Source organism: Cucumis melo, chromosome 1, assembly GCF_025177605.1.
Source record: "Cucumis melo cultivar AY chromosome 1, USDA_Cmelo_AY_1.0, whole genome shotgun sequence".
Lineage (NCBI taxonomy): Eukaryota > Viridiplantae > Streptophyta > Magnoliopsida > Cucurbitales > Cucurbitaceae > Cucumis > Cucumis melo.
The window spans coordinates 1,601,258-1,626,013 of NC_066857.1; the positions used below are offsets into that span (position 1 = coordinate 1,601,258).

The 24,756-nt window shown below is 33.4% G+C and overlaps 1 protein-coding gene across 6 annotated transcripts; it reads right to left on the reverse strand.

The window, feature by feature from the left end:
- Nucleotides 1-2,947: 2,947 nt before the first annotated feature.
- Nucleotides 2,948-23,878, reverse strand: LOC103495403 (probable DNA helicase MCM9). 6 transcript variants are annotated; one of them, XM_008456945.3, is made up of 20 exons: nucleotides 23,637-23,878; nucleotides 23,461-23,563; nucleotides 23,278-23,377; nucleotides 23,032-23,170; nucleotides 21,612-21,678; nucleotides 20,441-20,615; nucleotides 17,693-17,792; nucleotides 15,397-15,494; nucleotides 15,122-15,187; nucleotides 14,871-14,963; nucleotides 13,411-13,527; nucleotides 12,603-12,675; nucleotides 8,040-8,106; nucleotides 5,984-6,065; nucleotides 5,442-5,563; nucleotides 5,293-5,360; nucleotides 4,437-4,546; nucleotides 4,313-4,360; nucleotides 4,079-4,231; nucleotides 2,948-3,326 (listed from the first exon to the last, which is right to left on the reverse strand). In XM_008456945.3, the coding sequence occupies exons 1-20, from the start codon at nucleotides 23,780-23,782 to the stop codon at nucleotides 3,274-3,276; spliced, it is 1,980 nt and encodes a 659-aa protein (XP_008455167.2). In that variant the 5' UTR covers nucleotides 23,783-23,878; the 3' UTR covers nucleotides 2,948-3,273. The 6 variants fall into 6 exon arrangements, 5 of the variants coding, with proteins under 5 accessions (XP_008455167.2, XP_016901680.2, XP_008455169.2 ...); XM_017046191.2 differs by having other exon boundaries at nucleotides 15,397-15,491; nucleotides 23,637-23,838; XM_008456947.3 differs by having other exon boundaries at nucleotides 14,904-14,963; nucleotides 23,637-23,838.
- Between the last annotated feature and the right edge of the window lie 878 nt (nucleotides 23,879-24,756).

The following is a 24,756-nucleotide window of genomic DNA, read 5'->3' on the forward strand; positions in this document are numbered from 1 at the left end:
AAATCATTTTTATTTTAGTTTATTTGTTAGATATGAAAGTGTTTTTATTAATATCAAATTACTATAAAAACGACAGTAAAATACTAGGATCTAATAATTTCAAAAAATTGTTAAGGCATCCATTGGATAGTAATCATAGTAATCTAAGTGTTCATACACATAAATACACATACACATGCATAAATACTTCGTATGCTAATCAAGTATAATATAATTGCAAATTGTGTCTTTCCTACATAATTAATGAACTATATTTTCTTATTTATTATATGAGTCAGGTATGATTGCAAAATTTATTTATTGAATTTTATGAATTTCACCAAAACTATTCCGTAATTAATTTGTGGACGAGTGTTTATGAAAATTTTTGTGTAATGTTGAGTAGAGATGTTCAAAATATCATTGAAAACCGAACCACAAATGGAATGTGCATGTTTCTTTTTCTATTAATCTTACATTCTCCCCTCCTCTCTCTCTCATTCAATTTTCATCCTAAATCCTGAAAAGGGTTTCATGGATTGAAGCCAAGGTCAGTTTCATATCCCCTTTCAATTGAGAATCTTTGTTATTTTGTTACAAGATCGACTCTTCGTTATTTTTTTACCCTTTCAGTTAAAAGATGATGAACCCACAAATTATTGGTCGTAATCTGAGGGGCACAATGACACACTCTAATTTAGGGACTTTCTAGTAGCGGATACCTAAATGTTGTGATAGGTAAGACTACCAAGACTCGGTTGGGTGCAGTTTCAACTTCGAATACAATACACTTCGATGTTGTTGCGGCTAAACAGAGTATGCTTTATACCAAAGTTAACTGAATTTGAATTTGGCAAAAAAATGTGCCAACTTAATTAGACTTAATTAGGAACTAGAATTCTAATTAGGGATAATAATCTAATTAACTAAGTTACAATTTCATTCACGTAATGTGGATTAATGCTAAAAAACTAAGCGGAAAGCTTGCGATTGAGGGATTATAATTTTCTATTTATTGATAATTTCTTTTCAATTTCGTATCATGATTATTTATTTGTTCTTAAAATTTAAGATGGCTTTTTGGTGTACTTTCACATTTCTCCAGCACTTAGAAGCAAAGTTTGAGCAATCTAAAACAAAATAAATAAATTGAACACAACCAAAATAAATCTGATAATCATAATTCGAATGTGATATAAACCAATAAAATCAAATGAATGTGATAAAACAAATAACTAAATTCCATCATAAACAAAAACCAAAATTAATTAAGAAGCAAAAGATTCTAAACGAACAATGCAGCAGCAAAGATTCCAACACTAACAGCCATTGATCCAGAAACAAAGCCAGCGCCGCTTGCTGCCGGTGCAGGCGCCTCAACAGGAGTTCCGGAAATCGAAGACGGCGGAACCGACGGAGCTTCGACAACGGCCGGAGAAGGTGCGGGCGCCGGAGACTTCGGGTGTGAATGATGATGCCCTGCCATAGCAGAAGAAGCTACCAAAGCGAGCACTAGAAGAAGAACAAGGAAGCTTCTTGAAGCCATTGGATTGTTAGAGAAAGATTTTGGGAATCTGTAAGGGAGAGGAAAATTTAAGAGAAGAAGAAGAAGAAGATGAGAAGATTTGATTTCTGTTTGGATTCGATGAGAAAAAGGGGGGGGGGGGAAGGGGAAGGGAATTTATAGAGGAAGAGGGGAAGAGACTGCGCCGTTGGATTTGGCGGAGATCTCGAGGAGAGGGAGGATCGGAGGGTGGTGATTGTGAGAATTTTAAGCGTTAGGAGTTGCAACGGTCGATTGATCGGACGGCTTTGGTTCACTAGCCGTTGGATGAGAATTGATGTCTTGGGCTAATAATACAAATCTGTGGCTTACACTCTTTTACTTTCGGTTTCGTTTCAAATTTTGAAAGAGAATGAGGTGAGGTTTCTTTAGGTTTTTTCGATGATAAAATATCACTTTTGAATTTTATTTTTTTATTTCTTTGGATTTCTTTTATTGGAAAAATAATTTTAATCGACAAACTTTTTAAAAATATTTACGTAGATAGAGTGAGATATTTTGTTATATTCTGTAAATATTTTAAAGAATATTTTTTTTAAGAATAGAAAAAATTGACAATCCATAGAACAAAACCACTTAAACACAAAATTTATTATACTTATTTTTGTATAAAGTGTCTATTTTTCTATGAATTATAAATATTTTGTTTTCAATTTCAAATAAAACAAATTCGCGTCTTTTTTATTATAATTCTAATAATCATAGTTGTTAGTTATATGATGTAGATTATTTTAGTTTACATTGTATTAATATAGCATACGTTTAAGATGTAAACTTTTTTAGTTTGAAAAAAAATAGCACATATTTTAACGAGTAATAGAAAATGATGAATGTAAAATAATAAAATAGTAAAAATAGTAAATATTATAGAAAATAGTAAATAATACAGTAAGTGAAGATTTTATTTGAATAACGTATAAAACAATATTTATTGAGTTATTTTTTATAAAAAAAATCAATATAAAAATGATAAAGAATATGGAGATTCACAAAAATTCAATAATAATAATAATAATAATAATAATAATAATAATAATAATAATAATAATAATAATAATAATAATAATAATAATAATAATAATAATAATAATAATAATAATAATAATAATAATAATAAACATGGGAAAGTAGGAAATAGGTCAATACAAAATTTTCGATAAAGATTAAGAAAAAGGTGGAAGGAGGGAAGAAAGCAATAAAGATAAGGATATCATGGAAACTCAGAAATATAAAGATGGATAAAAACGATTAGCATAATAAAGATGAAATAAAATTTGAAATCTCCTAATTATTTTCTCAAGAAAAATAATAATAATAATAATAATCCAGCAGATATTAAAATAAATAATAATAAAGGAATTAAAAACTGTTTATTCTATAGAATAAAAAGAGAAAAGGTAGAACTTTCATGCAAAATTTAGGATCTAACGATCTTCGGATATAAAATTTGAAAACAAAAGAATTCAACTAAGAATTTGTACGAATTTAAACCCTCTTTTAGGTAGTATTTGAACACAACTATAAAAGTTAACGATTTATATTGATACATCTAAAATATCCAACAACCCAACTTTTTGAATAATCTTGAACATCTTGACAATTTTTTCTTCAAAACAACCGTGATTATCTGGAAGTAATGTCAGCCCTCTACATTTTTTCGGTATCTACAGTTTCAAGCATTTGAAGATTTTGGCTGTCTTGATTCTTTGCCTTCATTCAAGGTAACAACACTATTCGTCCACCGATTTGAGCTTATCAAGAATCAAAGTTTCTTGCTTTGCATCTAGTAAAACATGGAGTCAAGAACTCAACATCTTACAAGTAATGTAAATAAAAGAATGGGATGAAACAAAACAATAACCCTAATCTTAATACTAACTTTTAGGTAGAAAAATTAAGAAGTGAAAGCAGGAGAATGGAAGAGGTTAACGAAACAAATGCCTCATTCCTAACATAATTCCTTACCAAACTTTGGGTTTGAAAGGTAGAAAAATTAGTATGCTGAAAAGTATAAGATAATTCCAAAAGATTCAGATGCACTGTTTAACCACAAACTGAAAGATGATATTTGAATGAATCTTTAGTTTCTATAATTTAGATCCTATAACATTTTTCATCCCGAGATTTGGAAGGAAATAGTCACTATTAATTTGGAAAAGAAAAGAAAAAACACAAACAATAAATGCTTGATCAAGTCCTTGCATTAAAGGTTTGGAAAGTAGATGAACTTCAGATTTGTGTTGGATTCATTCACTGACATTTTATGTGAAAGTTGTTTTTCAATGAAATTTGTTACGTTTATGAAAGTTAGAAAAAAAATATGTTGTAAGAAGCAAAATACAGAGACTAATAATAATATATTTGAACCTAAATGATAATGTAAAAATTTAAAACCAATTTCAAATTTTATGCAGACAAATACCAATTAGTGGCTTGATAGCAACTTTTTATATTCCCTTTTGTAGCTAATATAATAGAGTTAGGATCCATGAGAAAGTAAGAATTATAAATTTAAGCATAGCATCGGAAGGATACATTCCTCATCTGGGTTCTCGGTAAAATTGGAGTGCAAGGCATTCCCAACACTATCCACTAAAGCAGAGGTCATCATGGATGATTCGATGCACAAAATAGCCGTAATGGCATCGAGCCGGGTAACCTCATTTCTAAACATAAGGCGTGCATGTGCTAAAACGTTGATGGAGAAGAAGCGTTAGAAGAGAGATGAGAAATTTGTCAAGAAAACAATGAAAAATAAGACGAACAAACCTTGTGCTAAGCGTATCAAGCTTTCAAGCATGCGTACCGTTGTCCTGGCTGCATGGTTTAAGAATCCAGAATTAGAAGGATAAAATTAGACCAATTTCGTGGTTAGACCATTTTCAAGCGAGACCTGCATTATCCATTGCTGATCTTCTTTGAAGCTGATAATAGTTTGAGATAATTTGTTCAGCCTCCTGAGTCAGCACCGGTCTGAAGTATCCTTTTACAAATTGGATGTATCTACAAAAGGTTTTAAAATTAATATGGTAGCTTAAGCAGTACCATACAAAGTTCTCCCTTCATCTCCTGATAACGGTAACTATAATGATAAGCGGATCGAACACTCTCAATTCATCAATCAGATTATGTTATTTCAGTACAAATTTGGATGTGGGTCTCATGTATCAGTACAAATGCAGAACCAGTAAGCAACACTAAAAGTAATCAAATGGAGCCCACGTTTTTTATTCCCATTGAACTATTACGTTTTCACTAGGGTAAACATGGCCTAACATCAGAATCATCACTAGCTTCAGATGAACAAGGTGAGAACTGCTCATTTACCTTTTAAAAATTCCTTTAATAAAAGTGACCTTTGAGCCTGGGATGGAAAAGGAAGATTGACATTTTTCTTCTAAGAAATTTTCGCAAATATCATGATTAACCATTAACTCATATGTGGCTTTTTTTCGAGGGTTATGGAAAGGAAGAGTAATATTTGAATTTTTGGATACAAAATTCTGATTGGATTCATTTATGACAGCTTTTTTAACTTGGTGAAGACAAATAAGGCACGTTTAATGTAAACTTGCCCATTCATCAACAATCAACTCATATCTTCCTAGTAATAATTGGTACTAAAAATAGTACTGGTATGAGATTAAAGTTGTTAGGGCTCCAATTTATTAAAGAATGAAATCACAACAGTAATTTATCCCACTGAAATTCAAATGGTAAACCAAATCTTGTTGTGAAGACACTCATACCTTCGAAGCATAGTAAGAGGCCAGTTATTTGAAAGATCATTGTCACGCTTTCCCTTTTCTTGTTCGCTCTACAAATAATCATCATTAAACAATTACAAGAACATAAAAGAAAAAAGAAATTGATAACATAATCAAGAGAACACATGTACCTCATAGAGAATATGAGATGAAACAACTGCATCCCATTCAGGGTTTTTTGTATCTAAAAGCACAAGAACGATATCAAATCTGCTCAATAAGGGACCGGAGAGTGTTGTATTGACAGAGAGAGCTAATCATGTTAAGGAAGACCAAATATTGCTTTCCAAAGTATATACATCATTACAAGAACACAACCATGCATGCACATAATCGAAGGAGGGGATGTTGAAGGTGAAAATAAAAAGAAAATTATAAAAAAAGTTGAAGTAAAATTTGTCGATATTGTTAGTACAAATCAATAAGATTTGATATGCTGGAAAGAAATTTGACTTTGAGAACTTCCAGAATCTTCAACTACTTTCCTAAAAAACCATTTGATTCTACATTTACACAAGACCCTTGGCCGCTTTGAGAACTTACAGAATCTTCGAGTGCTTTCCTAAACAAACCAATAAGTAAACCCAGCCCCAAATAAATGCAAGTTTGTGTTATTTAGAAACCACACTCTTAAGGTTGTTAGATTAAACCACAAATAATGTGAAAATGATACGTTGTTCAGGGTCATAATGTCCTTTAGGATTTGTTGCGCCAAATACTATCGTTCTAGTACTGAGAGTTGTTACAAGACCAGCCTAAAAAAGGTAAACACAAAAGAAAATAGGGTAAGAACGTAGGTGAAAGAAAATATGTAAAATTGCAGATATGCATACTTCTTAACTAAAGTAACTTAGCAGAAACAAATATGCAGGAAGATAACTACAATGCTGGCCTTCTAACTTGAATAAGGTATGGCTGGACGGCTTACAAACAACAAACAGTTGTCATATATTTGTATGTAGATGTTATGCCTGAGCCTGATGCTGAATCTTGCCATTTGCTTACTCTGTTATTTTCTTATCCTACTTGTACGTTCAATTGTTCAGCTTACTTTTTATTTATCAGTTGTCTTGAACAACGTAAGCAGACATTATCAAACTCTGTGTGGATAACCTTCAAGTTAATACTTTATGTAACTCCAATATTTAGACCATTTGTTTGAGAAAAATACCACCCAAAGAAAAAAGTAACAGTATCAAGGAGAAACCAAGCTTTAAAGTGAAAACAAAAGCAGAAAACAAAGGAAATGATGATTCATGAAAAAGAAAGAGAAATGGTTACGAGAACTACAAAAGTTCTTTCTGGAGCTGCAGGTGGGGCCCAGCTGGTGGTTGTTGTAGGGTTTTGTTAGGGCCAGGGCGTGAAGAATTTGGTTGAGGCTGAACGATTGGAGAGAATTTTTAGCTCTCAAATGTCCTCGAGTAATTTTGTCATTGTTCTTTCTTTTCTTTGTTTATCTTTGGATATTTTGATAATCGGACTTAACTACTAGCATGGATTGTGAATTTGAATTTTACTTTAGCATTATAACGTTCAACAGGGTTGTTATTACTCTGTTTTACTCAGGGGAGAGATTTTAATGCCCAGCAGAAACTAATATTAATCCATATCCGAATTAATCAAATTCTAATAATAATCAACTAGCCGTTCAGTTGGTGAGTACAGCTTCGAATCTTCAATCATGGTGGCAGCAAAGAAGACAAAGAAGACCCATGAGAGCATCAACAACACTCACTCTCGTCATGAACAGTGGGAAATACACCTTGGGATACAAAACTGTCCTCAAGACCTTGAGGAACTCCAAAGGTAAGCTGATCATCGTTGCCAACAACTGCCCTCCACTCCAAAAGTCCAAGATAAAATACTATGCAATATTGGCCAAGGTTGGAGTTCACCATTACAATGGAAGCAATGTTGACCTTGGAACCGCTTGTGCAAATACTACAAGTATGCTGCCACAGCATTATCAATCCCGGTGATTCGGATATTATCAAAAGCATGCCTGAAAGTTAGGTTGCACTTCGTTTTAAGATCATAGACTTTTGTTTCAGAGTTTCTTCTTGATTTTGTGTTGAACGTAGTGATGTGTTTTGCTTGTGAGGCATGATATTATTGAACAATGGTTTCATTATAAACCCTTTTTTTATGTTAAAAAAATAATAATCAACTAAGATGACCAAAATACCTCAACTTACCCTAATCCTACTACATCACAAATTCAGATAAACTAAACTAGGTCAAATATCTTGTCTTTTTAATTTTTAAATAAACTAATTTTAATATATATTTTTAGGATTATTTAAGTTGCCTCCTTCCTTTCAACCTTTCCCTCATTTTCTGCTTTGGTCTCTCTCCCGCTTATCTTATTTAGGTTTGATTCTAGACTCTGCAGACAATTTACCAAAATTCACATATAGTACAATGTGTTCGCCAATCATCAGTTTTTACACTACATAATATTCATCATGTTTATATCTAGTTCAAGAAGAAGAAGAAGAAGAAGAAGAAGAAGAAGAGATAATACAATGTGTTCACCAATCGCTCCTTTTAACACTACATAATGTTCATCATGTTTGTTTATCTCTAGTTCAAGAAGAAGAAGAAGAAGAAGAAAAATGTTGTTTATCTCTAGTTCCAGCATAGCATCTAAAGCATCATTAGTTACAAAATCCAGCATAGCATGCTCTCAGAATATCAACTTAACCATTTATATTAGAGATAAATAATACCTTTGCCACACTTATAGTCTGTTGCTCCATTGCTTCATGGATCGTGGCTCTGTCATGTTCTCTCATGCTGATAAAAAGGAAAAAAATTGTATCTTGAGTTCCAGATAAGAAGAAAATGAACAAGCATCTTGGTCCGGGGCTTAAAGATTTTCAAATCTACTATTATTTATTTTTCAGATGAAAAATAATATATAAAATGGTTTCAATAAAATTTTAGCATAGTGCACATGTAAGGAATATTAGTCCAATATTAAGGATGCTATCTCCGGCAACTGTTTCTCTTCTCTTTTCTTTTTCTAAATAAAAAGATGTCATTAGAATACTAGATGTGCACATATCAATTTTTTTTTAAGAAACAACAGTGTTCATTGAGAAACAAACCATGTGAACAAAAACCTTATTGAGAAAAAAAAACCTATAACACTCATAAGATCGACCATCATAGCCGTTCATGAGGATAATACGCTTGTCCATCATAGCCGTTCGACCTCATTGAGAAAAAAAAAACCTACAAAAATGGGAACTTCCTTTACAAAAAGAGGATTCCAACTATGTGAAACAATGTCTATAGAATAGTTACAGAAAGTCTTTGAAATCGAAGCCCACAACGAAACATGAAAACAAATGAGGGACCATATTTCCTGAGGATTCCTTTGCACTCCTCCAAATGGCCTACTATTCCGCTCATCCCATAACACTCATAAGATCGCACACACCAAAATAGGCCATAAAAAAGGCGGATTGAGGATCACTCATGGCACAAACATCTTTGTGATGAGCATACATCATACTGAATATTTGAAGAAAAGAATCTCAAACACAACACAAGAAATCACAAAGCCAAAAAATATGGTCCAAGTCTTTCTCCACATTCTGACAAAAAAAAATGTAACAAAAAGGTCCAACAAACGAAGACATCTTCCTCACAAATCTATCCAACATGTTACCACGACCATGAAGAGCATGCCAAGCAAAACACACCTTCCCGGAATCTTAATCCTCCAAAGAAAACCATAAAGACTGACACTCCTAAGGGAGAGGATCAACCAAACATTGAAAGAAAGACTTGCATGAAAACCCTTCTAAAGGATTAGAAAACTTGGAGCTCTTTGCTACTAATTGAAAGAAAGACTTGCATGAGTTCATTGTTGGCAATGGTAAGAAGATTAGATTTTGGGAGGATATTTGGTGCAATCCTCAACCTCTTGCTGCTATATTCCCCAGACATTTATGGTTTTTCTCTCAGAAAGGAGGCTGTGATCGCTGATTGCTGGAGTGCTAATAGCCTCTCTTGGAATTTGGGCTTTAGAAGACGGGTGTTTGATAGGCAGATGAGTGACATGGTAGCATTGCTGGAAATTCTTAATTCCTAGACTCCTCTTGATTCCCCAGATTGCCTTAAATGGAAGATCGATGCCTCTGGTATGTTTAATACTAAACCAACTTTTCTAAATAGTGTCAAAAGGCCTCCTAGCTCCACCCTTCCCCTGGTTAGTCTTGTTTGGAAGCTTAAAATTCCTTAAAATGTTAAATTTTTCCTGCGGTCCTGTTAAGATTCTAAACCTGAAACTCAGAAAAATCTCAATAAGGGTCAAAACAGAGAAAGTACTTTGCAGTAATATATTTGATATCAACACAAAATATTCAACAGCTCAACCATTAACACAAATACAAGAAATAAAAGCAACAGGAGTTCAATAAAGACAACCCAGCTCCTGCGAGAAGGCTGGAAACTTCTCCCAAAGCCAACAACAGCTTTTAACCAAAATCAATACCTAAGGGCCCGTTTGGTAACGTTCCTATTCTCTGTTTCTTGTTTCTTGTTCCTTGTTCCCTGTTTCCTGTTTCTTCTTTTTTTAGAACAAGAAACATTAATGCGTTTGATAACTGTTTCTATTTCTTGTTTCTTGAAAAAAAACAGAAACAAAAAATGTGTTTGATAACTGTTTCTTGTTTATTGATTTTCTTCTAGATTTATTTTTTATTTTTCACATCTACTTCAATTAAACATTAAACAAAAATATAGGTCTATCCATCAAACATAACAAATAAAATTATCAAAAGTTTATTCATTTAATACGAAGAAGTATCAATGCACAAATAAAAATAATAACATAAACATAAAATTATATTTATCCTTCAAATGTTGCCAAATTTGATTGGCAATATCATCTCTTACTCAGGCAATTTCTCTTTTTAATCCATCAATTTCAACAATCTCATCGTTATTTCGTGACATCTAGAATTTAATATTAATTTTAAAGTAAATTATTATGTCTTCAATATTCAGAATTGAAAGAAACAAAACAAAATTTAACCTTTAACTCTTAACCTATGATGCTTTAGAGAAAAACCCAGATTTGCACAAAGAGGAAGATGAAAACTATGGATTCGACGAAGAGGAACAATCAGGCAAAAACTATGGATCCGACGAAGAGGAAGAGTTCGGGTTGTCGAGGAAGACGATGAGAGATGAAGAGGAAGACAGTGTGCAGAGAAAAACGATGAGTGAAAGAGGAAGAGGAATGATTATTTGGAGAAGAGGAAAAGGAAACCAATAAAAATAATTGAAAAAAGAAAAATGAACCAATAAAAATAATTGAGAAAAAGGAAAAGAAAAGAAATAAAAATAATTGAGAAAAATGAAAAGGAAACCAATAAAAATAATTGAGAAAAATGAAAAGGAAACCAATAAAAACAATTGAGAAAAAGAAAAAAAAAGCCAATAAAAATAATTGAAAAAAATGAAAGGAAAAAAATAAAAATAATTGAGAAAAAGGAAAACGAAACAAATAGAAATAAATTGAGAAAAAGAAAACCAATAGAAGCAATTGAGAAACGGAACAGAAGAAACTACTTTTTTTTGTTCCCAATAATTCCTTATAAAATGAGAAACGTTTCTACTTTTTTTGAGAATGAGAAACGTTTCTACTTTTTTTGAGAACGAGAAACAAGGAACGTTATCAAACACCTCCGTTTCTTAAAAAATGGAAACAGAAACAAAAAAGAGGGAACAAGAACGTTACGAAACGGGCCCTAAAGGACCCAATCCCCAAAAACATTCCCTATTTATACTCCCTTCACAGGTGCTATTCTCTCCTGGTACTGTGCATTCCCCTCTTTACCCCTTCTTTTATATGTGTGCAGAATCGGGGGTCTAACAGGTCCCTTGCCTACAGAAGTTTAAATACTCACGATAAACTTCAAAGAAAAGGGGATGCCTCTCTCCCCATCTATTTGCAGCATGTGCGGGGAAAATGATGAAACTCTTGACCACCTTTTCCTCCACAGTGAGTTTGCAGGCAAGGGTTGGTCCCTTTTGTTTGACATTTTTGGTTTGGCTCGCTGCCTTCCAAAGAAGGTTGACGATTGGATGATGGAGGACCTTGACTGTCCTGTCTGTCCACTGTTTCCCTATTGGAAAGAGGGCGGCAAAACTCGAAGGAAAAGGAATAAGAGCTCCCAGACCACAACAAATGATACAAACAAAACAAAGCACAGACAATTTTCTACCCCACCCAATTATCTTCCAAGAAATATTTCTCTCCCCTCCCCACCACACAACGGACCAAATGAACAAAAGAAGGGAGCTCTTTTGAAATATCTTTCTACAAATTTCAATGAGTACATTTAATCCCTTTAGACAACCACCCAAAAGGATGGAGATCATATTTCATAGCAATGGTCCTATGCCACAGAGAATTATGCTCAGTGGAAAAACGTCATAGCCATTTGGCTAAAGTAGCTTTGTTTCACACCTAAGAGGGGCACATATATCACTGGTAAAAGTTGTTTTTTATTTTATTATTATTATTTTGAAATAGAAACAAGCCTTTTCATGGATTAAATGAAAAAGGGCTATTGATCAGATTACAAAGAGACGTAATAAGCGAGCTCGAATACGAGATAATGAGTTGTCTAGCGAAAGGTGGTTATAAATATGGCAAATTAGATGGTTTGGCATTGTGGGGATAGGCAGAATTTGGAGAACAGTTTTTTTAGTGAAGTCCAGGCCTCTCAAGGATATTGTAGATCTTGTTTCCTCTTTTGATAAATTTTCTATCAATTTCAACTGCAATCTACAGATTCCTATCAACATAAATGGGCTAGTCACTTATATTTGAAGTTTTTTTTAATTATTTCATAGGTAACATTTTTGTTAGTTGGAGACTCTTCCAATAGGCCTTTTTGTGGTCGTGGTTTTTTATATGTCCTGTATGGCTGTATTCTTCCACTTTTTTTTCTTAATGAAATTTGTTGTTTTAAAAAAGAAAAGATATTTAAATTTTTTTTCTTTCTTTGTAAATTGTATATCCCCTGTCCCTCATTCTTTCATGGCACCTTTTCAGGTCCATTGGCTAATATGTAGGACCAATGAAATACAGAGATTCGACGCCTTCATATTTATTAAATAAGACCAGTTTCACCCGTGTAGTCCAACATGCAAGTTGTTATTATTATTATTTTATGTGAAAATCAATCAAAATTTCATTGATGGTATGAAATTACAAAAGAGCAAGTTATAGTATCAAATATTTCTGTCTCCAATTTAAAAGAATGCACCTGTCCACTTCATCTATGCAACAAAGTCCTCCATCAGCCAATACAAGTGCCCCAGCCTCCAGCATCCATTCCCCTGTCAGTTCCATGAATGTACAAATTTGTTGTTTAAGAGGAAGGTGGATGAGATGCAAAAAATTCGCAATCGAATAAAAAAGACCATCCATCTAAACAAACTTAAAGACTAATAGTGTAGGTTACAATTAGATTACACGGCCAAAGTTGCTATATTTAAATCATCATCCCTTCCACTTTCTACTAATATTCCAATACAGATGTACAGAATGATTACGAGAGACTGGGAAACAATATCTTAAGTATAACTTATTTATTACAAGAAACAAATGACCCCACACATATTGGTTTCCTAAGATAAAATTTCATCATCAGAATAAGACTTCTTCAAGTTTCCACCTTTAGCTTGACACTCAAATATGCTTGTCATAGCCTCTGGCACTATGTTTCATTTCAAGATAGTAAGGATACGTCAATCGACCAAGTTGGGGCAGAAAAACAAAAGGATGATCACAATTGTGGTTTCGAATTTAAACCAAAAGAAGTAATAGGTGTTCTTTATTAGTTTATGTTAAGAGATGTTTTCAAATATAGCAAAATGAGCTAACTTATTTACAAAATATAGCATTGATCAATGTCATCTAGCTCTATCACTGTCTATTATAGATAGAGAGTAAATTTTTTATTATATTTGTAAATATTTTCAACAGTTTTGCTATTTAAAACAATTTGTCTTTTAAACTTGATTTTGCAGATCTTTCAATATGTATAAAGAGGAAAAAGTTTTGAACGTTGCCTCCATCCTTAACAGCAGCAACAGTTAGTCCAGCGCTAGTGCTTCCTAAACCGGTGGTAATAACAGCTCGGTTGCTCAATTTGGCAGCAAATTTCAGGAACTGTGACTTTCCAGTACCTGGCACAGATGAACTCCATACATATCTATAAATATCTAATATTGCATAATGCAGGATTTCAAGTTTAAATGCTATTTTAATGAAAGTTTGGAATTATGTTTCCAAAGAAAAAAAATAGTTATATTTGTTAATAAAGCTAATTCAGGCTGTTTATGTAACTGGAAACATCAAAAGAAGCACATAGGGCTCAAAATCGTAAAATTTATACCTTCATCTACGTCATGTTCACTGATTCGGATTCACATATAATAACACTCCATGAGCCTTAAGTTTAAAACTTCAATGGTAAAAAGTGATTTGCACCAAATCAAGCTATTAACAACCAAACAATTTTGAAATTGAAGTACTAAAATTGCCTGGGATCTTCAACTTTTCATATTAACATTTTCTCAATCAGTTTCACCGTAAATTTTGGTGGTCGTGCTTTTAAATTAGAGAAAATGAGAAAGTCCAAATTTCCCAAATTACCTTGAAGTTCTACACGGTGACAAAATTTCCCCAAATTATCACAATAACATAATTATTGACTTTCAATAATAGGGAATGTGCAAAAAGTAATGAAGCTATGTATGAAAAAAAATTGTTTTATCTTTCATTGAGTGAAACAAATATTTATACAAGTCCTGCCATAGATCCGTATACTCTACCACTAAACAATTGGCCTCAGCCTAAAATGAGAATGAATATACCCTTTGATTAATGGTCCTCATAAGGTTGAAAAATGGTTTAAAGTGGTCCCTTGATTAAGTTCACCATTAGTTGACTTAGAAAAGATTATCTTGGGAGTTCGTATCCTTTGACATTTTGTTAGTGATATATACTCCTTTGACATTTTGTTAGTGATATATACTTAAATTTTCCTTCGACATGAGCTTAAGCTTTTCTGTTGAATTTGCGATTTAAGATGGTATCAGAGCAGGTGGTCCAGGAAGTTTGTGTTCAAGCCCTGCAATGTTGTTTCCTCCCCAATTAAAATTGATTTTCAACTTGTTGGGCCTTTCAAATATTTCAAACCCACAAGCGAGTGGGAGTGTTAATGATATATAATTAAATTTGTCTTCAACCACTAGCTTAAGCTTTTTGGTTGAATTGGTGGTTCAAGACATTTTTATATATTTTCATTAATCAATCTTGTATCTTTTTTTATGGTTAAAAAAATGGAATGGCATAGATGTATTTTGCTAAATTTCTCATTGTACAAAAAAGAAAGGATCTTTAATAAATGGCTCTCTTAGTTGTGAATAAATACACATCCTAGGAACATAGCTCATAGACTTCCAACCTTTACACACAAAATCAGTATATTATGAATAGGATAAATACAAAGAAGGAATGAGAATACCAGGATCACCAACCAACAGTAGATGAGATTCACCTCGAACTTTAGTACCAGATATATCCACATGTTGTACACCTCCAATGAGTGTTAAAGCCACTAAAAGTTGACAAAAGGGGACAAGTATTGAAATTAATTCAATTTAAGTGCACAGAAATTAAGAATTAGATGTCTGCACACTTTTATTTCGACATCTTTTGGGAAACTGGGGAGGGATGAAGGATGACCTAACTGAATGGATGAAAGAGGACTTATACCTGCCAGTTTTACAGTAAAAAGTCCAAACACTTGAGGGCATATACCTCTTAGAATAGCATTTCTTCCTGGATAACTTCAACCATGTCAGCATCACAAATGAAATAGAACTTCGCATAAAAGAATCCACATTTATGAACTGAGGACCTCAATAAAACACAAGCATTGAAAACTTTATCATGAAAGGCAATAAATGATCCTTCGAGTACAGGCAACAACCACTGATATAAAATGTAAGTAATACATCATATTGCAACTTAGTGAAAGTTAGTTGCACCTTTTAGAGGAGTGTCTTTGAAATTTGACCAGAACTGCGTGAATTTCATAATTATATCATCAGGGATGTCAACCTCGACCTTTAGTTCATTGGTTCTTCTACAAAAGAAAAGAAATGAACATAAGGCATTGTTAGACCCTATCAGATTAGGTTGAACGCTATTAGGAATTTCAGTAGAGGAGTATGTGGACGCAAGGTTCATGTTTTTTGGAATTTCATTAGAGGAAATGAATGATGAAACATAAAATTGAAAAATCCAGAAGTAACAAGGTCAAAAGGTGGGAGACTTCTCACAGAGAATTTTAGGGATTCTATAGCTTGCTAGCCAATTGGCCATTTATTTTAGAAGATAGGTTGGGGTAGGTCACGGAAGTATCTCCCATACCAGTATTAGAAGAAAAGGAAAGTAAAAAGATAATAAAGGTCTGCCTAAGATATTTATAATAATACAACCATACTAATATTAGCACTACAATACTCCTCCACAAGTTGGGGTGTACATGTTAACTATATCCAACTTGTTAGAAGAGAGAGTCTATATGTGCTCTATGTAATGCTGCCGTGAAGATATCTTTTGATTGCGCTCCAGTTTTCGCATGCTTTGGTATATTACAACCTTTGCTATATTTTCTTACAAAATGACAGTTGGCTCAATATGTTTTTTGTCCACCCATGAAATACTTAATTTAATACAATATGAAGAGTTGCTTGACTATCACACTACACTTTGATCGGTGTTGTGATAATGAATCTCACTTCAATAAAAAAAAAATTGACCTATCGAAACTAATTCAGACAATGTGGGTTTCAGTATTTTGTTACCCGTAGGACAACACATTTGGATCCATCATGGTCTATGTCTACCATATAGAAAGTCAAAGTTTTTCTATACTTGTAAATATTCTCAACATTTTTGCTATATTTGAAACATCCTTTAATTAATTAATTAAAAATAAAACACTAAACATTAAGGGACGTTTGGGGGAAGGGTTAGTATTATGATAATCTTAGTATTATAATAGTCCTAGTGTTATGATAGTATGCGTTGGGGAAGGATTATGATAGGTAATGTTATGATAGTATGCGTTTAGGGGAAGAATTATGATAGGTAGTGTTATGATAGTATGCATTTTGGGAAAGGATTATGATAGTAGTGTTATGACAGTATGTGTTTAGGGAGGATTGGGGAAGGAGCGAGAAGGATTGGAGGAGTGAGAAGGATTGGGAAAGGAGTGGAATAGTGAAAAAGAGAGAGGAAGAATTATGGAAAACCTGGAGTGGAGTGGAGCGGGTTAACATAACACACTCCATTCCCCCATCTAGGGCCAAACACCCCAAACATAAAAGTTTATATCAAATTGTTGCAATGATATAAAATATTAATTACAATTTGATAACTATGAATAATATATTAATGTAAAAATTCGTTAAAAATAATTAGTCAAGATTAGTCAAAAGTAACTAATTAATTAAGTTGTATTTCTACTGAACATGTATAAAAATCTCATTGATATGGAGTTAGAAAACCCACGTTTGATGAGTTTTTAACATCCAATTAAACAAATAAAATAAATTATTAATCTTCGAGGGCCAATTCCTAGCAACTTCAACAAGTTCACTATAGTGTCCTTTTTATCGACTCTAAACCGTTTTATGCTCTCAATACATGAAAGGGTTTACCATTCAGAACTTTGAAGCACTAAGAAAAATCAGCCATATAATTACAGGACAATTCTGTCCAGACTGATTATTGAGGTCATTTCCCACTGACCTAAACGCAAACAAATTTATAAACTGGCACGTCTCTCCCAGTGCACTTAGTATTGCTTGTTTAATAGGCCTTGAGAATCATTCTCCAAAGCCTCTTTATCTCTTCGAAATGTAATCTTGAACCTCATACCTTGTAGTTAAATAGAACTTGTGTAAAATTAATGTGTTTATCGGTATTTTACCCTAAACAGTGGAAAGTAAAAAAAATTAGAAGTAAATTGCAAAAAATGATTTTAGCATCCTCATCCTCTTCTTGCTTGTAAATTACACATGTACTAAAATAACTTTTTCTTCTCCATTTAGAAAAAGGTAATGACGATGTAAAAGTTTGCAATAGTTTTGATATATAAGATGTCAACTCAAGCACCAAGAAGACAAAAACCAGAAAAAAAACATTTTGATAGGTGCAATTAAGATTTAAGAATGAGCAATGCATTTGTATCTTTCAAAAATACGTAATTAACGCACTGTCAATTGTATAACCAAATTCTTGAAGCAGTAACCTTCTGGAAAGAGTTGCATGTACCTCACATGATTTGCAATTAGCATTGGATCAAGGTCACACCGAACATCTTTGAGGTCTGGGGACCACTTTGCACTCAATACTCCTGTAACAATAACGTCATCTGCCCCAATAATCAAACACCCCATCCCCATTGAGAAGGAAACAGTAAGGAACCAATAACCTCATCTGCTATAAACAAACAAATATATATATATATATATATATATATATATATATATATAGATGCATATACATATTAAAAAGAAGTGACATCCATAAGATTCTTGAAAAGAGATAATCTACATTTATATAAGTAGCAAACTCAGGGCCAAAGTAAGATTTTGAATAAGCTCCTATTGCTGACTATTGTTTTTTTTTTTTTTTTATCTTATCCTTTTGTTTTTTGTTGATGCCAGTTCTTTTTTTTCTTTTTTTTTTTTCTTTTGTCTCCTTCGTAACAAAGGAAATATTTTCTTGATTTCATGAAAGGAAACACACGTTGAGAGGTAAAAACTCCCAAGAGGGAAGTCATTCATTCATTCTAAAGTGCCTAGCAAAGATTTATGTGCTATCAAAAGTGTAGCTGTATTTTTTTCTTTTCTTTTTTTTTTAAGAAAAAATAAGAAGAACGGACATGTATTGCATATAACAAAAGGCAAAACAACCTAGGGGTCGGGGTAGAGGAAACCCTCTCACAGAAAGCTAACTGCATTTTTCTATAAGATACAATTTCATCGACTGAATGAAATATGCAAAGAGATACAAAAGGGGCCCATATGCAGGGTGTACAAAAGATTTCTCCAATTTGCAACAAGGAAATTTAAACTATGAACATGAAGAGGCGGTAAAATTTTACACCAAAATAAAACATGGAAAGCAGCTAACTCAATGACATATCCAAAGGATCTTTCTTTGTCTTGGAATTTCTCTCTTCCCAAATCTTCCATAAAACAACCTTGATCAAGCTGGACCATAACTGTGCCTTTGTAGCTCCGATTAACTTCTTACATTATCGACCCCAACAGTATTTAGTGAAAAGGATAAGCCAGGTTCTTCTCCTTCCCATTGAAAGTTTTATCATTCCTAACTCTGGCTGCCATGAGTATTTAGTGAAGAAACAAATCTCCAAGTCCAAATGAACTTGAGAGTGAGTTCTTAAGTAGTTGGAATTTAACAAAGGAAGATTGCATGAGATGATCAAAAGCTTCCATAGAAATGGCTGCCTAAGCACTTGCATCGAGCAGAACTTTATTTGAAACATTATCTTCCAATGAATCTTACTACTTCAGGATATTACGTCTTTTCCTAAAGGATCGATAGCGAAACATTGAAATTTTGAGTTGAACTCTTGGGCTATAAATTTTCGTCGGTTATTAAAGGAAGAGATAGCAGAATTTCAGAAGATTGGTAAAATTTCAGCAAGGAGAATTTCTGAGGCACCTGACAAAAGAATTTGGTCCCTAGAGAGTAATGGAAGATTTTTGGTAAAATCTCTCACAACTCATCTTTCCCCATCTTCACCTTTGGATAATGTGTTGCACATGGCTTTATGGAAGACTAATAGTCCAAGAAGAGCTAACGTTCTTGTTTGGGTTTTGTTGTTTGGTCATTTGAACATGTCTTCAGTATTGCAGCAAAAATTGCCAGCGGGTTGCCTTTTCCCTTCAATCTGCCCATTCTGTCTTCAGCATGGAGAAGATCCGTCTCATCTGTTTTTCCTTTGTCCATACTCAGCTAAGTGCTGGGAAAAATTGCTCTCCGTTTTTAATATGTCATGGGTTTCTGATAAGGACTACAGTGAAACGGTTAGACAGCTTCTAGGAGGGCCTTATTTCAATAAGACCTCACAGTTATTATGGTGGAATGTGGTCAAAGCATTATTGGCAGATTTCTGATTTGAAAGAAACCAAAGGACTTTTCATGACAAATCTCTTGGTCAGTTAGATCATTATGAAGTTGCTCATAGGCTTCATCGTGGTGCATTCTTGCTAAGGAAATTGATATGTACAGCATCTCAGAGCTAAATCTATATTGGAGTGCCTTCATTCCAGCAGCCTAACTAGGGATTGGTGCTAAGTGGTATCATATCTCATTTAATTGTGTCATTAATCAGATTAGATAGTTCTGTGTATTAGGGATTGCGTCACTTGTTTTTCATGAATTATTATTTATGATGTAAAGGTTGTTTCTTGGACTCAGTAGTTAGGTATTTCCTAGTTTCTATGGATATGATGAGGACGCTAATAAGGTGTCAACCTAGTTCAGATTTCAGGATGCGCCTACTGATCCTTAGGTTCTTTTGTTCATTGTATAATTTTCTTGTACTATGAGCTTTTGTCTCATTATTACTAATAAAAGAGACATGTTTCCCTTTCAAACGGAAAAAAAAATGTCTTTTCTACAAAATGAATCTGGGAAAAATGAAAAGAGACTAAATGTTCAAAATATACTTACACCAAAAAATATATAGATATATAAAGTACTATAATAAAGACAACCTTTAGTATATAATGTTTCGAATAGTGTAAACATAAAGATTAAAAAAGTAAATGTCATTCTCAAAAAAGATCAAATGTACATCTCATCTACTGTTGATCCTACACAAAATGCTTTCTTTAAAGGCAGGCAGACTCTTGGTCTGATTTTTAATTGGAAACAAATCAAATGTACAAATGGATATTCTGGGACTGCTGAAGGATGAAATTTAAGTCAGTGATGAATGGAATGGGATGATCAGGGAGAAAAATAAAACAATGCATCCCTCCATACCTCCAGCTTTAACAAGGTCAACAAGGTCATCCTTGAGAATGACTAGAACGGAGCGAGGAATGGACCCCACACCCAAAACTTGTGTACTCTCCTGAATTTTTATCTCTTGGTAATCATGACGTACAACAGAACCTTCCAAGCACTCAAAACTTTTCCCTTCACATGGTTTTGACCTCTATGATCAAAGTTAATAAATTAGTCCTATTCACAAAAACTAGCTGTAACCAGAAAAATTATACTAGATAGACAATTGAAAAGGCAAGGATCAAATCAAATCTTGAACTCGTCAACACAGTAAAATGGTGAAATGAATCCATGATACATTACTAATAAATTCCAAAGCATAAACCATTTTGGATTGGACAAGGAAACAAATGAGATATTCAAAAATAGAAAGAAGAATTAGGAAATGACGTAGTATCCAATTAAATTTAAAACTAAATTAAGTTTCTAAATTTAGTAAATGCAGATATGCAGTGACTTTCATTCAGATTGCAGCGACTTTCATCAGATTTTTTATAATTATTTTTAATATTTAATAATAAAAAATTAAAAAGTACAACCTAAATAAATATGTGCTTAGAATGAAAGGACCATTGGATTGCCAAAACAAAATGCTGAGAGAACGACAAAGAAACCTGCTGAAAAACCAAGATCTCTTTTGTTAAATCATTAATTGACCAAAAAGCTTAAGTTGGTGAGTTATGTAAATCTAATTACATCAATACTTCAACATCCTCTACTTCAATGGAAGAATGCTAAAACAGGAGACTTTCCAGAATTAAAATCTTTAACCAATATTAATAAATTATAAAACTACTTAAAAATTCTGTCACAAATTAAAAATTCTGTCACAAATCCTTGGCTAATCATGTAATGTAACAGTATTTTAGCTCTTAGTATGTGTACCGTAGTACAGCCTACACGCTGAGTTATTACCGTAATTCAGTTTCTCATAAACCCATACATTGTGGCTAGCTACAAATAGAAAGAGAGGCAAATCTACTTTATGTTGATTAGACCGAGAATTTATTAAAACCATTTGGAGCAATATGCTAGTGTGTTGATTCATATGCATAATACATGGGAGATATGAAATATGAGATAACTTGGCAGGAATGTGGAGCTAATAAAAATGAGACAAACGACATGGAATTAGAAAACTAAGTACCTGAGAGGGACAAAATGATGGTAACTGTATTGAGTTTCTAGTTTCTAGCTCTGGATAAACTGGGAACCTTCACAGAGAAAAGTAAAACTGTTCAAGAAATAAGAAGAATCTAGAAATGGTGAATACAAACAGGCATGCTAGATTACCTTTACCAACTGGATAATCATAAAATATTCTATTATAGATACACACACACACAAAAGAAACAATTTCATTGGTGAATGAAATTTAAAAAAGGGATGGATAATCCATGATGATCACAAAAGACTATCCCAACTAGAAGAAAGGGAAGTGTAACTACAGAAAAAGTTAAACAAGATCAAAGAACACTTCAAATGTGTGCCATTTGTCCAAAAAAAAAAAAGACCTTTGATTCCTCTATTTCCAAATAAGCCAAAAGAAGGTCATGTTCATATTTAATAGATTTGGCATCCTTATAAGGATGCTCAAATAAAGATTAAAATCCAACACTACATTATAAAGGAATAGAAGTTCGCATTAGATTCATCACAAGAGTTATCCATTTTACTTCATGTAAATGAATGCTCCACAAGATTTCAGTTTCAGCTACCTATTAATTATAAAAAATCAATCACAAAAAATAGTCAATCATGTAGTCCTGCAAGTCTAGCTCCGCTTCTTAATAAGCCCCATCCATGGTGAGGGATTTAATATCAATGACGATGGACCACTCAATGTTGCTCCAATCTTTCATGGTGAAAGAAGACCACCAAGATGGCGATCAGGGAAGGTCTAAGGTGAATCGGTGATGGGAGACTGATGAAAGGGGAAGGGGGAAAGAAGAGGAGACCATAGAGTTCACAACTATCACATTTATTACAGTAAAATTGAAATGCAAAGCTACCAAATACCAAATTACTAGAGTGTCTTTTCCTTTCAAAAGATATACCAACATTCTATCGCCCGTTCAAGCTAGTTTTGTTGTTAATTCAGCAATAATGTTAGCATTAGTAATTGAACCCAAGGGCTTGGAAGCTTCCCCTCCTCCGTCTCTAAGTTGTTTGGGAGGCTGAAATGTAATTGAGATTACAATAAAATATTAAAACCAGTATTGGAAGGAATCATGAAGCATCGAAACAGTGGGAAAGAAGGTTTGATTGAAAATGGTGGGAAGTGAATATAGTAAGGATTACAAACAAGGCCCTAAGCTCTAATCCAAAAGTGGGCTTGGTATTATACCCATTACATTCCAACTTCCTAAATAGGCTCTAACGTCCTTAACCGTTCGTAATATCCTATTCAGAATTAATAGGATCGAGAAAAGGGTGGATCATACAATTGAGGTCCCAAAGATGGTAGAACCAAATTATAACATGGTGAAAACTTGAACCAACAAGGTGTTGAATGTAAGTAGATACGTAAACGAACGACGTGTGAACATAAGTAAAATTCAACTCACTTGTGCTTGCATTTCCGGCAGATATACCACCTCTCACCCTCGTACATCTTAATTGTCCCGGATCGGATAACCGTTCCTTTGAGTGTGAGAAGCACTCCATGATGCTTCACTCTGACAGACCCAATACTAGGAAAAGTCTCTAAAACCAAGCAGAACACAACCAACAAGAACTCAATCAAACGAACCCCATCTTTCACAGAAGAGTAATCAACATTTCAGTAATAAAACTCAGAAGCAGATACATACCAGGAAATTCAAGCGGGGAGCCAGTGACATTAATGCGAACATGGATGAAATCCTTTTTAACTCCATTCATGGACCCTTTTGAATCACCCAAAATGATCATCTGCAACCCCAATCACAAAAACGAACATCAATAAGCACGAGGAGAGCATAAGTAAGCTTTTGCAAAACTATTAGATTACAAACATGAGCCCAAACAGCTGCATCGTCAAAAATACGCAAGTAGTCGGTCGGACGGGAGAAGAGAAGACGAGCAAGAGGTGGGTCGTCGTCCATCAGCTCAGCGAATCTAATGAAAATGACAAATGCAAATGAGAAAAGAGAGAAAAAAGAGAAAGAAGGAAGGAAATGGAATTGCTTACTCCACGAATAAAGGGTAGTGGAGCTTAGGATCAGGGGAATGAGCAATGGAGCGGAGCTGATCGGAGTGGTGGCGAATAAGAAAGGTAGCAAAGGCCTTGAGGGGAGTAGTAGGAGAATCATCCATTGATGCCAAGGAGATGTCCATGGCTGACCTCCCAGACGTCTCGAGGGTGGAACTAGCGGAAGCACGAAGGTGAATTTGAGCGGGAATTACTTATATAGTATCCCCTCTGTTCCCGTTGGTTGATTATTTGGGTTAATAATTTATAAATACTTTTCATAAATATAACAAACCCAAAAAATAAACCATAAAGTCTAAATCTAAACGATTTTGTACCAAACAATAGTCAAATCTAAAACATCTTATACCAAACGATACCAAATATATTACGTGATTGTTGACGGGACATTTTTTGTATTTTTCATAGTGGTACTGTGGTCTTTTTTTCGTTTTTATAATTGTTCAATGGTAAATATTTTGTCGTTTTTTTATATTTTTTAAAAGACTCCATTTAAAAATACTATTTCAAAACTCTTAATTTACTGGGATATTTATTATGTTTGACATTCATGATTATTATTGTTGTTTTATTCTCAAACTAAAATAATCTACAAACCAAATACATAGTGTTATAATTAACACTCCAAACATAAATTATTCTGTATGAAACTATAATAACTTATATCACTTCTCTCCAAACATGATGTTACTTGTTAGAGTCTACGAACTAAATTTTTATAAATTTAATAGTATTTGGACTAAATTGTTAACGGTGGACAATTCCTTTTAAAGAATTGATTTTCGTTCCAAATAGAGGGTAAAAACATAACCTCGAGGCAATCTAGTGCAATGAGCTTCAACAAAAGCCTTAAAAATATTGATCAACAATGCTTAAACCCAATAATAGGTTTACGTCTCTACGCTACATTTTAGTTATACTACCTGTGAATTTTATATATTAATGAATAAATCGGTGTACACGACAATCTTTTATATAAGTAAATAAATAAAAGATAAGATAATATTCTCTAAAAGTATAGAAGACATAAATTGAATTGTTACAATCTTTTTTGCATAAGAAATTGTTACAAATTTCAATTATTATGAAATTTGTTACG

Bases quoted from the DNA above. Each gene is read 5' to 3' on its own strand.
- LOC103495403 (XM_008456945.3), bottom strand. From the start codon at position 23,782: ATGGACATCTCCTTGGCATCAATGGATGATTCTCCTACTACTCCCCTC. The intron at 21,679-23,031 runs GTGAGTTGAATT...TTCTCTGTGAAG, and splicing joins TGCCGGAAATGCAAGCACAA to GTTCCCAGTTTATCCAGAGC. The intron at 17,793-20,440 runs GTATGGAGGGAT...TTATTGGGGCAG, and splicing joins TGACCTTGTTAAAGCTGGAG to ATGACGTTATTGTTACAGGA.